General features: G+C 38.9%; 2 protein-coding genes and 1 long non-coding RNA gene across 5 annotated transcripts in view; all 3 read right to left on the bottom strand.

Annotated features, from left to right (window-relative positions):
- The window catches only part of LOC118406623 (N-acylneuraminate cytidylyltransferase-like), a 21344-nt gene extending 17491 nt beyond the window's left edge, over positions 1–3853 (bottom strand). For all 3 annotated transcript variants that reach the window (XM_035806793.1, XM_035806789.1, XM_035806792.1), the window contains exons 1-2: positions 3674–3853; positions 846–968 (exon numbers count right to left, since the gene is read on the bottom strand). In XM_035806793.1, coding sequence (XP_035662686.1) covers positions 846–968; positions 3674–3733 — 183 coding nt within the window. In that variant the 5' untranslated portion in view covers positions 3734–3853. The remainder of the gene's footprint in view (positions 1–845; positions 969–3673) is intronic.
- Positions 3854–4515: 662 nt separating this feature from the next.
- Positions 4516–5992, bottom strand: LOC118406826. Its single transcript, XR_004830085.1, has 2 exons — positions 5954–5992; positions 4516–5558 (listed from the first exon to the last, which is right to left on the bottom strand). It is a non-coding gene; the product is annotated as an uncharacterized LOC118406826 (long non-coding RNA).
- Positions 5993–5995: 3 nt separating this feature from the next.
- LOC118406525 (PR domain zinc finger protein 4-like) lies at positions 5996–14699 on the bottom strand. The gene is made up of 11 exons (XM_035806587.1): positions 14084–14699; positions 13186–13368; positions 12418–12599; positions 11601–11823; positions 10818–10970; positions 9960–10072; positions 9254–9482; positions 8422–8591; positions 7771–7876; positions 7146–7240; positions 5996–6703 (listed from the first exon to the last, which is right to left on the bottom strand). Exons 1-11 carry the CDS (start codon positions 14196–14198, stop codon positions 6086–6088), a joined length of 2187 nt encoding a protein of 728 aa, XP_035662480.1. The 5' UTR covers positions 14199–14699; the 3' UTR covers positions 5996–6085.
- Between the last annotated feature and the right edge of the window lie 25 nt (positions 14700–14724).

A 14724-nucleotide genomic window follows, 5' to 3' on the forward strand; every position in this document is an offset into this window, starting at 1 on the left:
GCATGAAAATAATGAATAGCAATTTTTGTTTTCTTTTGTTTACATCAAGGGGGGTTTACAGATCCTTCAATCAAATCAAAAGGTTGTGGATACTACCTGAAACTTCTAACTGTTAAGAAAATCGTATCCAGTTGTACATGTTTAAGTAATTGTTATCTCACGAAAGGGAAATGTTACTAGCTGTGGTGTTGGTCATATATCTCACAATTAAGATGTAACATTATATTATGGTTTGTACTATTCAATTTTCGTTCGTTTTTCGAAAACGATTTCGATCGTACTGAAAATCATACAAAACAGCAGCAAAATGCAAAATGAGTATTACTAAATGTATATGTTAACTTGGAAATAAACATATCCCTAAACGGATATATGTCGAAGAAAGCCAAACTTAATACTAAAGTAAAAGAAATAGATGGGAAAGAATGAATATCAAAAATCTATTGTCCGGTTTACCATATGCTCTGTGCGTTTACTAATTTGTTCAATCTTGACCAGAATTTTGACTATAGATATACATGTATGTCATAATAAAGACAACGTTTTGATAATAAACATTTTTTTCGCACGCTCGCATCATTTTTGGGGTTCTCAGATGATGTCAGCTATATACTCAAATCATCATAGCCTTATTACCAATCCAAATATCTATTCAAGTCCTGTATATTAACGTTTCGATTATAGTCATTGTGGCAAATCTTTCAATCTTTTACTTAAAGAAAATGACCGTATAAGGCACAGATATCAAACACCACATGGCTAAAGACTACATCATGTACTTTGCAGATAGCATTTTGATGATTTCATGACAATTATCCACCTAATTAACAATGGCCATGACGTACCTCTTTGCCGAATCGCCTCTTCCACTCCGCCCGAAGCTCTGGAGTCGGTTCGAACCCCATCCGCTTGTAGCGCAGTTCCGGGGCGCTCTTGCCGTTATTGGTCATCTTAACGTTGCCGAACGGCTGAGAAAAGTTTATAAGTCAATTAACCCATTGATTAACCAATTAACAAACTAGCTTACTAGCTAATCAGTTAATCATCGTTAACAAATAATAAGTCAATCAACCCGCGTGTGGGGCCGCGTAGCACAGTGGTAGTGTATTCGGCCCGTGACCGAGAGGTCGCCGGTTCGAATCCGCCTGCCGTGTTGCCGGTCTTGTGTCCTTGGGAAAGGTACTTTACACGACTTTCCTCACTTTACTCAAGTGAAAAATGAGTCGTCCCTCGGATAGGACGTTAAATGGAGGTCCCATGTGTGGGAGAGCCATACGCTATGCACGTTAAAGAACCCGCCACATGTGCGAACATCCACCCAAGCGGATCAAACCATTCCGGCCAAAATAGGGGTAGGGAATCTCCCGAGCAGCCCTCGTAACCCCTGCTTCGCCTATTGGGTCAGTTAGTCCTCACTTATAGTGAGCAATTGGGCTGGTCTCAATCGTGATGTTTCTGACCTAGGGCGAAGAGTTGCTGTTACAGTTCCAATCATCTAACCCGTAACATTGAGTGGCCTTCAGGCCTTGTTACGTGGTGACCATTGAGGTAAAAAAAAAAAATTGACTAACCAACTAACCAACCAGCTAATCAGTTACTCATCGTTAAGAGTTCATAAGTCAATTAACCCATTGACAAACCAACTAACAAACCAACTAACTAGCTAATAAGTCAGTCATCGTTTACAGTCAATTAACCCATTGACTAACCAACTAAATAGCTAATAAATTACTCATCGTTAAAAGTAAATAAGTCAATTAACCCATTGACTAACCAACTAACATACTAACCAAACAGTCAAATTATCTATCAACCAATTAGCTGATTACTAAATTTAGAGGTCTAAATTCAAATCAACCTGTCAATTTGAAACGAGGGTGGTGATTGGTCCATTTAAACAAAAGGATAAAAAATGTGAAAAGTTTTGTTTTAGTTAAATGTAAAATAGGTGTAGAAGAGAATCCAAATAGACATTGCATAATGTTACAAACTGCAAGTCTACTTTAGCGTCTACCAGGCCTCACATAAGAAATTGGTCGAATAGGCAGACAAAAGTATAGGTGGCGACATGGGAGGTGACCAACTAGACGTTTGGGCAGGCTAACTCTTTTGGCGTGTTGTCTGTTTACTTGGCAAACTTCCACAATTTTCCGGCTTATTCAACTGTAGCGAGCGATAATACCCTGCCATGAAATCACCTGTGGAGACAGTAGAGGCTTAGCCTGTTTAAGTCTGCGTGAATACTTGGGCGTTTTCCATGGCCCAGTTTATACACCCGATCATCCCATAGGGATTATTCTAAAATGATAGGGGTGTTGTGGGAGGGGCGGTCTGAATGTCATAGTAACAAAGGGTGGGAGCGGGCATTGGTCCGATTTTTACATCAACAAAACAACAACAACAACGATTGTGCCCTACCTGTAAAAAAGAGCAGTCACTTAATCCAAACATACATAACATCATTCAACAAAAGCCGGAATAAATTACAAAAAGTAAAAAAACAAAAAACAAATGCACACCCCCTCCATACGTTTGGAACATCCTGTTGAAACTAATGCCAGTATGCAGGTGGATTGAGTACTTGAGTGCATTTGAGTACTTGAGTACTTGTTTTCCGTACAACCACGCAAACATTGTTTTAACAGGCGGTTTGTTTACACTGTTTACACCGTGACAGTATAGAACATGGCTACTGTAACGTATACCAGTCTCTACCAGACCTTAAGCATGTCGGAGACATTTTTCAGAAAACGGCTAAATTCTATTGAATCTAGGTCTTATAAGCTCATTTTTACCTGAGTTAAGTGAAGAAATTCGTGTGAAGTGCCATTTTAATGGCACAAAATTGTAGAATGTCAGTGGATTCCAACCCAGGGTTGTGGGTCAAACACCCTTATAATTACGACCCAACCCTGTTCCCTTTTCTCCTATATGCTCGGATACTTCCCACCAAAGCTTGGAGAGGAGGGCAACAATGATAAACTGACATACGGTATATACTCCAACAGGAAAGTAGATTTTTCCTCGTTCCTATAAATGTTGCAACCTACAGTAACGTATACAGTGTATCATATGACATAACACAAACTATTTGGTATATCAAGGAGCTTTTACATAAAAGCTTGGGTATATGAAACTATTCACGGATATTTGGTATATACGTAAACGCACATATTATTACTAAATTATTAAACAAAAAACGCTTGCGTGACTAAACTACACAATATGCAGGCATTGTTAAATAAATAATGTTATTTTCTAGCCAGTGAATTCGGTGATTTTTCCACGAGTTTACATGTGCACTGAGGACCATTGTTTTGCTACAAAGTATCTAAATCACAAACGTAGCTATTTTAGCCCCAGGCACAAAATGTTTGTCTGTAAGTGTAGGATATTCTTTCAGATTTCAACGCTTGCATATATCACCGCACACTGGATGTTTACAGTAAATTCCCAAATACTTTGTAGACAGCCAAATTAGTGGCTCCAAATGCTCTACTACAAGCCACGTTGCAAGAGCATTTGGTTAAATCATGGTCCTTTGATCTAATTTAGCTACAACTCACTGACTTTTTAGGTCAGAAATAATTACTGTTCCCAAAGACTAATAATTCACAAAGCTTGTGTTATATTTTACCAAGCTTCTTACACAGGTAAACCTAGTCGAACATACCTGTATTTCACTACTCGAAGTTCGTGGCTTCTTCGGCTCAGGGCCTTCCGAAAATGACATCGAAGACGACCCGGAAAAACCGGCTGGACAAAAACAATCTGTAAAGGTGGTGGCGGGTGATAGTGAAGACGTGTCTTGTCATGCGCAGAAAGACAGGTGCAACAATGGGAGGAGGGGTCAGAGGTGACGTCATAACAGCTGATACCACTGTCACAGGTGGGTGAATCCTCATAATTTGACGGTGTCTGTACTGATCTCCGAGCAGATACGAGGATCCGGTTCGTTGTTTTTGAAACACGTTTTTCGCGTGTTTTCGCAACATATTACCGTCAGGTTATGTTTTCGGTAGCGTGTAATATGTGTTTTTAATTGCGGAAGGACAGCATAACTATAAAAGACATGGATGGATTGTATTGATATTTGGTTGTCGGTAAGTATTGATTATGCCTTGATATAGTTAGATTTTTGGCTGCCTAGTGACTTGTTACGTTACTGCAGCAGAACTTCTTGTTTTGATTTCTCGAGTTCTTACAGCTGTAGTGGTGTAGATTGGCCCCCTAGCGACTATTTTGAAACTACAGGATCTGGTTTAGTCTTCGACTCTGAAAGAAAATAACTCACTACTTTTGAATTCTACATTAGTATATTTTTTAAAAATATTTTTGGGAAATATATGGCATAAATTTCGCATATTTTACTGCTGCTTTGAACGATTTATTGTATGGTCTAAAGCCATTTTCTTTTGAAACAGCAAAAAAATTGAAGCGCATGTAAATGTCACACGTAAAATTCAATTAACATGGCCTAAACTACCAATAGCATTTAATAAAAGAAACGTGCATAAGAATTTTTCATGTTTATTGACAAAAAATAGAATTCTACAAAACATATCTGTACACTAATTGCGTGAATATTATTAATATTCAAAATGATTCACAAAAAGTTACTTGCATGTAATAAATACTTAGAAGTCTATAAAACTAGAACTTAAGTACAATTATAGATAATTTACTATCCAGCTCAAATGTAAAAGCAATGGGCAATTTTGGGAAAACACTTTATCTTAATAAACATAAGTTAAGTGTATTTAAGTCAATTAAAGATTACCCCCTACCCAGTTTTTTTGCCGTGGAAATGCTTGAAATTTCAAAAATAATTCAGTATCTACACTTTCATACAAATCATAATGTACTATAAATGACCAAATAAGTAAAAATGCACTGTGTATAGCTATGCATTATAATATCAAAAGTGATTTTTCCACTTTCATTAGTATGTGCAATATGTATAATTACATGATAATATTATTGTGTTCTGTTGCAGTAATGGATAAAAATAAACATATTGGAAGAAAAATTCTTCAAAGAAATAATTCCTTTGAGGAAAAATGAAACATTCAAGTCTACATAAATTTTATGCAAAAAACAAGAATGTTATTATTGAAATTGTAGTTTGGCATATACTAGCATTGGATCACAATTGTTAAAAAAACAAACAGAAGCTCCAATATGGTGCTTTGATATTAAGGCATAACCCTTAGCTATGTGCCCTGATTAATATTAATAATTGTCATTCTCTATAATATCAGTCAAAACTTTCATTCCTACACTTAGACAAGTCAGTTCCAACACTCAAATCTTTTATTCGTTACAACGAATAATGATATGCGGCCTTAGACACTTGAATAGATTTGCTCTTGAGGAACAATTAAGTACAGTGCATTTTACTCCAAAGTTCCCACAGTTTAGTTTCTGTACCTTGTTTGGCATTGACAAATTTTAAGCAACAATTGCTGTATTTAAACTGTATCAAGCCAATTGAAGTAAAATGTTTTTTTCTTGCTACAAAATAAGAAAAATTCCTTTAAAAGCCCCTTACACATAGCCTGGGTACCATCCGGATAGTAGTTCGCTCCTATGTTAGCTTCTGCTATCCGTCTGGAGACGTGCGCATTCAAACCGTCTGGTGCTAACATCAGTTAATAAGCGAATCAAGGAATAGGTTCTAGAGCGCTCGTTCGATGAGGTCCTCCCGCAGACGGAAAGCTTGTCCGTTGTTGGAACGCCTGTTCGGACGATCGCTTGAAACCATTCCATAATTCGCTCATATGTGGGGACCAATCAGCGCCTGCTTCCAGAATTTGGACGATTCCAGACGTTTAGATGGTCCGCGTTCCCAGACGGAAACACAGAGAAGCGACTGTATATAGTAAATAATGAACGCCAGAGCGAACTACTTTCCGGATGGTACCCAGGCTTACCCAACTTACACAATTATAACCTTCAAATGTAGTACTTTTTACCACTCATCAAGCAGACTTATTCATGACTAACTACCAACCATGGTCTAGAGAAGGCCGGGAGGTCATAGTCGACTATGTGCGAATAAGGTTTAAACTATTGGTGGCAATTGCTATCTTTGTTGTTGAACTTCGACCTCTGACACTGGTGTGACCTGTTGACCTTGAATGATGACCTGGGGCATGAGGCCGCCGGTCGTGTTCACAATGTTCGGTACGATGGGAACAGGCATTACAATCCCTCCATTGTTGTTCCCATTGCATATCAAGTCATTGCTGTCTACCATTTGAACTCCATGTTGTTCAGCGCCCCCTAACAGATCAGTCGGGAACTGCAGTGCTGATGCACGAGTCTTAGTGTTTTGTCTCCTTTGCTGCTTCTTGGAGGTTTTACCACGGGTGACATCAACGTTTTGAGTCGGTCCCCCATTAGGGGCCATCTCGGAAATGACTACGCGGACAACGTCCGTATTCTGCTGTGCGTTTCGTCCTTTGCACGCTTTCTTGTGCCTGTTAAGGTGGTATTTCGTAAAGAACGCTTTGTTACAACGGTCGCAGGGGAAGTTGCGTTCGCCCGTGTGGGACTTCATGTGTTTTTTTAGGTGCTGCAGACGCCAGAAGATCTTGCCACATTCCTCACACTTGACCTCGCGGTCTCTCGTGTGCATGTACATGTGCTGCTTGACGTCAGACTGTCGCGAGAACATCTTGTCACAAAACTGGCACTTCATCTGAAAATAAGATATAAAAGGATTTTATATAGTACGGAACAAGTATCTGAAATTCCTTGCTTATTTCCATTCAATACCAACCTTAACACATCAAGGCCATTTTCACTAGATGGCAATTGTGCTGCGGCCTTGCTGTGACCAAACATGGGTTTGTGTTTTCCCTGAAATCATACTTGAAATATCATGGAAAATGCAAAAGACTGAAAGGCAACAAAACACACAAACCTTAAAGATTTGTTTTATATCTACAAAATTTCAGGTGTGATCTGTCAAATTTCAGGTTCAGGCATGGTCACAACAAGGTCTCCAACCAAGTACTTATTTCATTGGTTAGCTGTGAAATCTAAAAGTGAAGGGCAGTCATATGAATGGCTATATTATAGATACAGATACAGAAACAGGTAAAATTAGATCCATGGAAATGTAATTTTCTCATGCTCACCTTCTTCTCACCAGTATGAGTGACCATGTGTGACAGTAGGTGAGCCTTTTGCCGGAACGTCTTGTTACACACAGAACAGGCATGCTTCTTCACTCCTGGAAAAAAAACATGGTGAATGTAGCTGTTACTTAAACATTTAAGTAAAAGTCTTTCTAATGGTTTATGGTACGTGTATAAAGGGGCACTCATCAATTTTATATCCCTTGACTTATACACAGATACATGTACGATAGTACAATGCTCTCACTAGAATTTTTTTTCAGCGTAAAAGCATCTTAGTGCAGCAAAGCCACATGGTAACCAATGCATGTGTAAGCATTGTGGGGGGTCTGGGGGAATCCTACCCCTAAAAATTATTTTTTTAATGCAAAAAATCATTTATGATGAAAAAAGCATCTATACACATACAAACATGACTAGAAAATGCATGCATTGGGTAGGGTCTGCATGGGTTTAGTGTGTCCCATATTGCTTCAAAAACACATGCTTATAAAAAGTGAAATTCTGCAAAAGTCAGCTGAGTATGCATTCATCAATACATCGTCTACTAGCATTGAAAAATAACACACGAGACTTCCTTCTGGAATTAAGTACCCCCTTAAGAAGTTAGGAAGACTTGTCTTACCTGTGTGTATTGTGAGATGAGTTCTTAAGTTGCTGGGATCTGTAAAGGTTTTCTCACAGTAGTTACACTTGTGAGGTTTCACTTTGGTGTGCACCATTATATGTACCTGTGGAGAAGAATAAAAACTTAGTCTAGTAACTTGAAATCGACATTATTTAATACTAGTACAACATACATTAATGACAGTTAGATATTCAGATAGAACATAGCATAATTAATACAAATTAAATGAATACAGAAACTGAATAAATCCTCTAAAGAGCAAGATATTTTTCCTATGAAAGGTTAAGTGAATCCTATCTGAAAAAGATGTAACTGAGACTATTCAGAAAGTTTAATATATCATTATTTTAAGTCCATTATATTAGGGAAATTTCCCTAGCTCTGTACAATGAACTGATTCACAGGACCACAACTTCTTGGTTAAGAACTGAATGAACTACACACTTCTACCGAAAATACTCCAGACAGAAGCTCTGAGAAAGGTGTCTGATAGACACCAAAACGTAAGCAAGTAAGTTCAACATGGTTGTGTACAAGAATTCTGTTATATCCTTAGATTCTAACACACTACTGTTACAAAATTACACAAAATTACCATATTGCGGCAAAAAAGTTTGGGAACATGTACACCCAACAATTTTCCTTTACCTGAAGTTTGCTTGAAGAGGTAAAGGCACGCTCACACAGGTCACACTTCCACTTGCGACCGGTCATGTCCGGGTGAGCGTACTTGGTGTGTCGGCCCAGAGCACCGAGGTCCGCAAACTGGCGCTCACAGCTGCAGCACTTGTAAGACTGCTCTGGCTTGCTTGTAACGCCTGGGTAACAATAAGACAAAAAAAATGCCATCTTGTATTACAAAGCTTGAAAGTTCATTGTGTTGGTAAAAAAAAATCATCCTAATTTTTTATGTAATTTCCAACACAAAGAAAACCAGCATTATGATCTAATGCTTAATATCTATATTAGTGATACAAAGTTTTTTAATCTACATTTCTAAGTTTTCTATTAGCATTTGAGAAAAAAAGTATGGAAGTTTGGGACTAGTCCACTACCAGCTCTTCTATCTTGAAAGTGGTACCTTTGGCTTTAAGTCACATCTGAGAAGATATACACAACTGGGGCTAAAGGTGGGCTCAATTTCAACTGAGTGAGAAAATTGAGTGAAAAATTTCTTTGCCAATATGCGGGGATGCAAATTGGATGCAAACTGAACTTAAGCCTACATTCCTACCGGTAAGTTTTGCATAGTTCCCAGCGACCCCCATGAGAAGTTCGTCCCCCTCGGCTATGTTCTTCCTGGAAGTGAAGAAGATGTAACCACCCCCTTCCCCCCCCCCCCCACACACACCAGGTTCTGTTTTCCTACCTGTTAGTTTTGCATAGTTCCCAGCAAACCACATGAGAAGTTCTTCCCCCTCTGCTATGTCCTTACAGGAAGTGAAGAAGATGTCCCCCCCCCCCCACACACACACACCTTATTCTGTTTTCCTACCTGTTAGTTTTGCATAGTTCCCAGCAAACCACATGAGAAGTTCGTCCCCCTCGGCTATGTCCTTACAGGAAGTGAAGAAGATGTCCCCCCCACACTGGTGTGCCACCAGGTTCTGTTCCAGCGACGTTCGCGCACGTTTCACGAACATCATCCAGTTGGCCTCGTTCTCATCTCTCGCATCAATAAAATGACTGGAGCGCTCGTCTCTAAAAATCTGGAAAGAGCAATAAATAAAAAATCATTTAAAAAACTAAATCAACTGGATTGCTTCTTTCTCAAAATCTGAAATGTGTGTATTACAATTTCATTTGTTAAACGGTCATTGTAGTCAAAATTAAGTTGAAATCAAGTACAATTTCAATGTTTTTGTTAAACTTTGTAGGCAAGTATTCCTATAGTTGCATTGTTGAAAATTATTACAAAATCATCATTCTTACAACTGTTTTAGTTTGTTACAAACATTGTCATGACATTCTTTTATTCTACTTAAATTGTTTTAATACATTGTTGCCATATCATAACCCAATAACGTAACACAATAATTGAGTATTCTACAATTATGCATCTAAGTTTGCTTTTACACTTAGTAACAGTTTTCTAGATTTTGGAGAAAATAAGTACAAAAAAAAAATAGCTAATAGAATTGTAATTATTTTCAGTTCTACATGCATGTAAAACGACAATTGCTCACCTCCCACATATTGGTCCAGTCAGACTCACTCTCCACATCTGACTTCTTCACAATCTTACCCTGAAGAGGACCAAACTGGGTTCTGGCTTGGATGGCTGTTCTAGTAAATACCCCTGAAAAAGGTTTGAACAGTTGAGAACAAATTCAAACTTATACAATAATCCAAAAGAACACACAAAATCTCTAAGTTTGGTCACTAACTATTGCAAAATTTAATAAGGTCATTAGAGCAAGCAACACCCTGGGGAGTTTAATGCAATGTTTTAAATAATGAATCCCTTCCTTTGATTTGTTACTTATATTCTGAATAAAAGGAATTGTTTTTAGACTAAAATTATGTATGTGGCTCTGAATGGTTATATTTACATGTTTGTGAAAGCAAAACCTGTATTATTTTTTCCTTGGGACACAACAGGGTTGTAGCCAGCCTGAAATCATTTTCAGTCCCCTTGATTTTGAATGGGAATCCTATCGAGCACCGAAGGCATGGCGTGACATTGCGCGTCATTTCTAGGGGGTCTGGGTCCCAGAAAATTTTTAAATCAAGACTCTCTGAAACACTATGTCCAGCATTTGAGGTGCAAATTTTGCTTGTAGACTAAGATGTTCAATGGCATCTGTTTTGGTGAAGAAGAACACATGGGTTTCAGTTTTTTTTATATCTTTACATATCAATTTTTGTCTGTCCCAGGGGACGGAATGGGGAAAACTTTTTTCAGTCCCCAGCTGCAAAATTCCTTCAAAGGACTGAAGGACAGGTGCTGGCTACAACCCTGGGACATAATCTTAGTTTGAAAATGAAAAAAAAAATGGACATGCAAATCCGAGAAGCAACAAATAAAATTGGCATGGCTTTACCTGTTCCTGAAGTAGTGATATTAGAAGGTTGAAGAGCCAGGTCCCTGGGTAGAGTCATTCTGGCATGGGACTCTATAGGTGTGTCCTGTACCATGTTAGGTACTCCATGGAGGGTACATACAGTAGGGTAGGCCTTCTCACAACTTACACACCCTGGGCGTAGGAAAACAAGAAAATTTAGTTTTATCTAAATGCACAATTTACATTACTGCATACAAATAATTACTATGTAACAGTACAATATAGAAGTGACATAAATATACATGTAGATACAAATGCAATACCTTTCAACATGTATTATGTATTAAAAGCTCACAGTGAGTTTTAAAGAATTATATAATTACAGGACATTGTGCATGTATTTTTTTTTTCCTTTTTTTTTTTTTACTCAATGGTCACCACGTAACAAGGCCATGAAGGCCACTCAACAAGGTTACAGGTTACATGATTGGAACTGTAACAGCAACTCTTTGCCCTAGGTCAGAAACATAATGATGTATGCAATAAAGGAAAAGTTAAAATTTTGCTAGTAGGTAACATCTTTTAAACTATTCCACCCTGTGAGGGTAGAAGCTGATTGTAAAAAAATATGATTTTGGAAATGGTCAGATGCTTTAGACAAATATATTTTAGTCAGTGTCACAGAGGAAAGCTGGTAAGGTTTTATACCTTACCTATGATCATCAAATGAGATGACGACAAATTCTAATAGTCTAATAGGAAAAAGTGGAGATGGGCGCTGCCCTATGCACCACCTGGTACAGAAATGAAATTTGAACTTACAGAAGTCTGTTTTGATTGGTTCGTTCAGTTCTTCCTCCAACTGCCTGGCGACTGCCTCGAGCGATCGTTCCCCGCTACCCACGGGAACGTGGTTCTGAATGGTTGGCTGGAGAAGTGATTCCAGTACACTGCACGTCGTGACCGTCAGGTTGTTTGAGTTTGGGAAAACGGAGATACTCGACATCGGGACTGTTGTCACATTCACGGTAGATGTGTTCCCTCCCTGGAAAAATTCAAACAGATTCAATTTTATTGTTTACTGTAAATGCAGAAATATACGCAGAAGCTTTATGTTTTCACAATGGCCACATCTCCGCGAACTTAAAACCTCCGCACTGTTAAATTAATTTAGTTGGGAAAATGAAAATTGTCTTTCCTGGTTTAGGTTGCTTTTTTGTAAGTCCACCTTGTATTGTTGTGTCTTTTTTTAAAAATGAATAAAGGTTATGTTTAAAAAAAAAAAAAAAAAAACTTAAAACCTCCATCGTAGTTTTTTACTAAAATCTATGGCTCTACAGCGAGCACTCCATTTTCCCGCTACCGCAGAAGGAAATTCCTGCGAACTTAAATACATTCACAGTACTGCTGCTGCATGTAAGAAGTTCCTAATATAGTATGATGATTTTAGCAGCAAGGTTGGCAGTAGGCTTAACTGCACTGACCTTATTGAACATTTTCAAAAGCGGAAACATTTTTGCTGCCTTGCAAAGATGAACATAAACATTGACATGTGGCTCTCCTATCTTGGAATGGAAGTGGTAACTGTGGCTTAATCAAATATGATTGCTCTACCTAAACTGCAACCTATGGTACAAACCTGCAGAATGTTTTGTTGGTTGACAACATGAGTGTTGATGGGAGGGAGGGCTGCTGTGCTGGTTGTTAGTGTGGTTGTTGCAGCGATGAGGGTGAGACTGGTCGTCAGTAAGTCTGAAGGGTTGACAGAAGACAGCAGTGATGATGGAAGGGTCTCTGACACAACTGGTAACTGAAGAGTCCCTGCAAGGCAGAAATGGACAAATTCGTGAGTGGATCAAACCATTCTGGCCAAAAATGGAGTAGGTAATTTCCCGAGCAGCCTCGTAATCCCTGCTTCACCTATTGAGTCCGTGAAGTCAAGCTTGCCTATTAAGCTAATTATGTTTCTGACTAATAAGGAGAAGAGATGCTGCTACAGTTATCGCTATGGGCGCCGCTCTTCATCTTCGTGATGGTAACATCAGGCCCAACGAAGTTGAGAGAGGTTTTTCCCACTATTTTCATTACTTGGTACATCCCTATTAGGCACTACAAACATTGGCTTAAGATGGATCAAATAATTATAAATGGCATATATATCATTCATATATTCTTGAATAGAGAGACTCTTTAGAGAGACTATACACTTATTTCCACTGATGTTTTGTTGACAATTTGTCACCTTCTTCAGGGCAATTCTGACTGGTTCACATTGTACTGCAGCATAGGTGTCGCTGCTTTCAGATGCAATGATCCTAAATTTATCCCGAAATCCTACTCCAAGACCCAGAAAATTAAACTGGGCATGGGATGGTTTCAGCAAGGTATGATTATCAAATATAATCACCAGACGACATTTGTCGGAGAGAAGTGATGTCCAGTGTGAGACTCTTGTCCAGCCCCACCGGCGTGTTCTGGACACTGGTCAGGTTGTTGACCATCGGCCTCTCCAGAGGGAACAACATGGGGATGGTGGTGGTCAGTCCTGAGCTCAGAGTGACCGGGATGTTGGCTATGGACACAGGAATTCCTGAAGAAGAGATCACATGATAGGTAAATTTTATTTATCTAATAGTAGTACATACTTAATTTTTGACATTCTTCTTTCTTGGGGTTATGATGAACTTATCAATTTCAGGAAGTCTATGGCACACACCGCCTTTGTTCAGGGATAGTTGTAAAGCTCTGATGTAGATGGCTTCTAAAATCCCTCTAGCAAGAAAGTCTGGCTCTACAAGTAAGTCCAAGATTTTAACTTTGTCCAGTGAGACCGAATGACTCGGTGATTCTATATGTATATGTTGGGAAACTTCTGAGGTTGTTGAACTCTGGAGTTTGTGCTCAAGGAACCTGGTCTTGAGTGATCTTTCAGTCTCCCCAATGTAGGTTTCCTTATATATATAATTATAATTACAAGGGCCTCCAAACAGAGACAATGGCATGGGCACCATAGACTTCTTGCAACTTATGATTATGATCCACTGCTCACTGAGTTCTATCTGCATCACGTGATGTTTATGGCAGTAGCCAGGATTGTTCATTCCTTGACAAAACTGCTGCAGTTCAGTCGAAAATGTGCATGTGGGTGAGTCAAATTTTTGTGTTGGAAATTACAGTTAACTAGTGCAAGATTGACTTCTACTAGTATTTATACCAACACAGATGAACTTTCAATTTAAGTTAACATGATGTTTAAAGAAATCATTCGTAATAAAACAACAAATACTACAAATCAACTAGCTTACCTGTTCCAGATGGTGCCTGAGGAATTGTGGGAAGGGTCACATGACTGGTGCCGATGACGTTGCTGGCAGAGTTGCCAAGATGTTCCAAATTGATGGTGGACAGGGAGTCATTCATGGTGCATCGTTTGTGTCAACACTCGGGCTAAAAACAAACAACAACAATGTAAGAGTTGATGGTGGACAGGGAGTCATTCATGGTGCATCGTTTGTGTCAACACTCGGGCTATAAACAACAACAACAATGTAAGAGTTGATGGTGGACAGGGAGTCATTCATGATGGTGCATCGTTTGTGTCAACACTCGGGCTATAAACAACAACAACAATGTAAGAGTTGATGGTGGACAGGGAGTCATTCATGGTGCATCGTTTGTGTCAACACTCAGGCTGTAAACAACAACAACAATGTAAGAGTTGATGGTGGACAGGGAGTCATTCATGGTGCATCGTTTGTGTCAACACTTGGGCAATAAACAACAACAATGTAAGAGTTGATGGTGGACAGGGAGTCATTTATGGTGCATCGTTTGTGTCAACACTCAGGCTGTAAACAACAACAACAATGTAAGAGTTGATGGTGGACAGGGAGTCATTCATGGTGCATCGTTTGTGTCAACACTCGGTCATAAACAGCAACAACAA

This window comes from Branchiostoma floridae, chromosome 19, assembly GCF_000003815.2.
Source record: "Branchiostoma floridae strain S238N-H82 chromosome 19, Bfl_VNyyK, whole genome shotgun sequence".
Taxonomy (NCBI): Eukaryota; Metazoa; Chordata; class Leptocardii; order Amphioxiformes; family Branchiostomatidae; genus Branchiostoma; species Branchiostoma floridae.

Bases quoted from the DNA above. Each gene is read 5' to 3' on its own strand.
- LOC118406525 (XM_035806587.1), bottom strand. From the start codon at position 14,198: ATGAATGACTCCCTGTCCACCATCAATTTGGAACATCTTGGCAACTCT. The intron at 13,369-14,083 runs GTAAGCTAGTTG...TCTCTTCTTCAG, and splicing joins TCAGGCACCATCTGGAACAG to GAATTCCTGTGTCCATAGCC. The intron at 10,073-10,817 runs GTAAAGCCATGC...AACCTTTTTCAG, and splicing joins TATCACTACTTCAGGAACAG to GGGTATTTACTAGAACAGCC.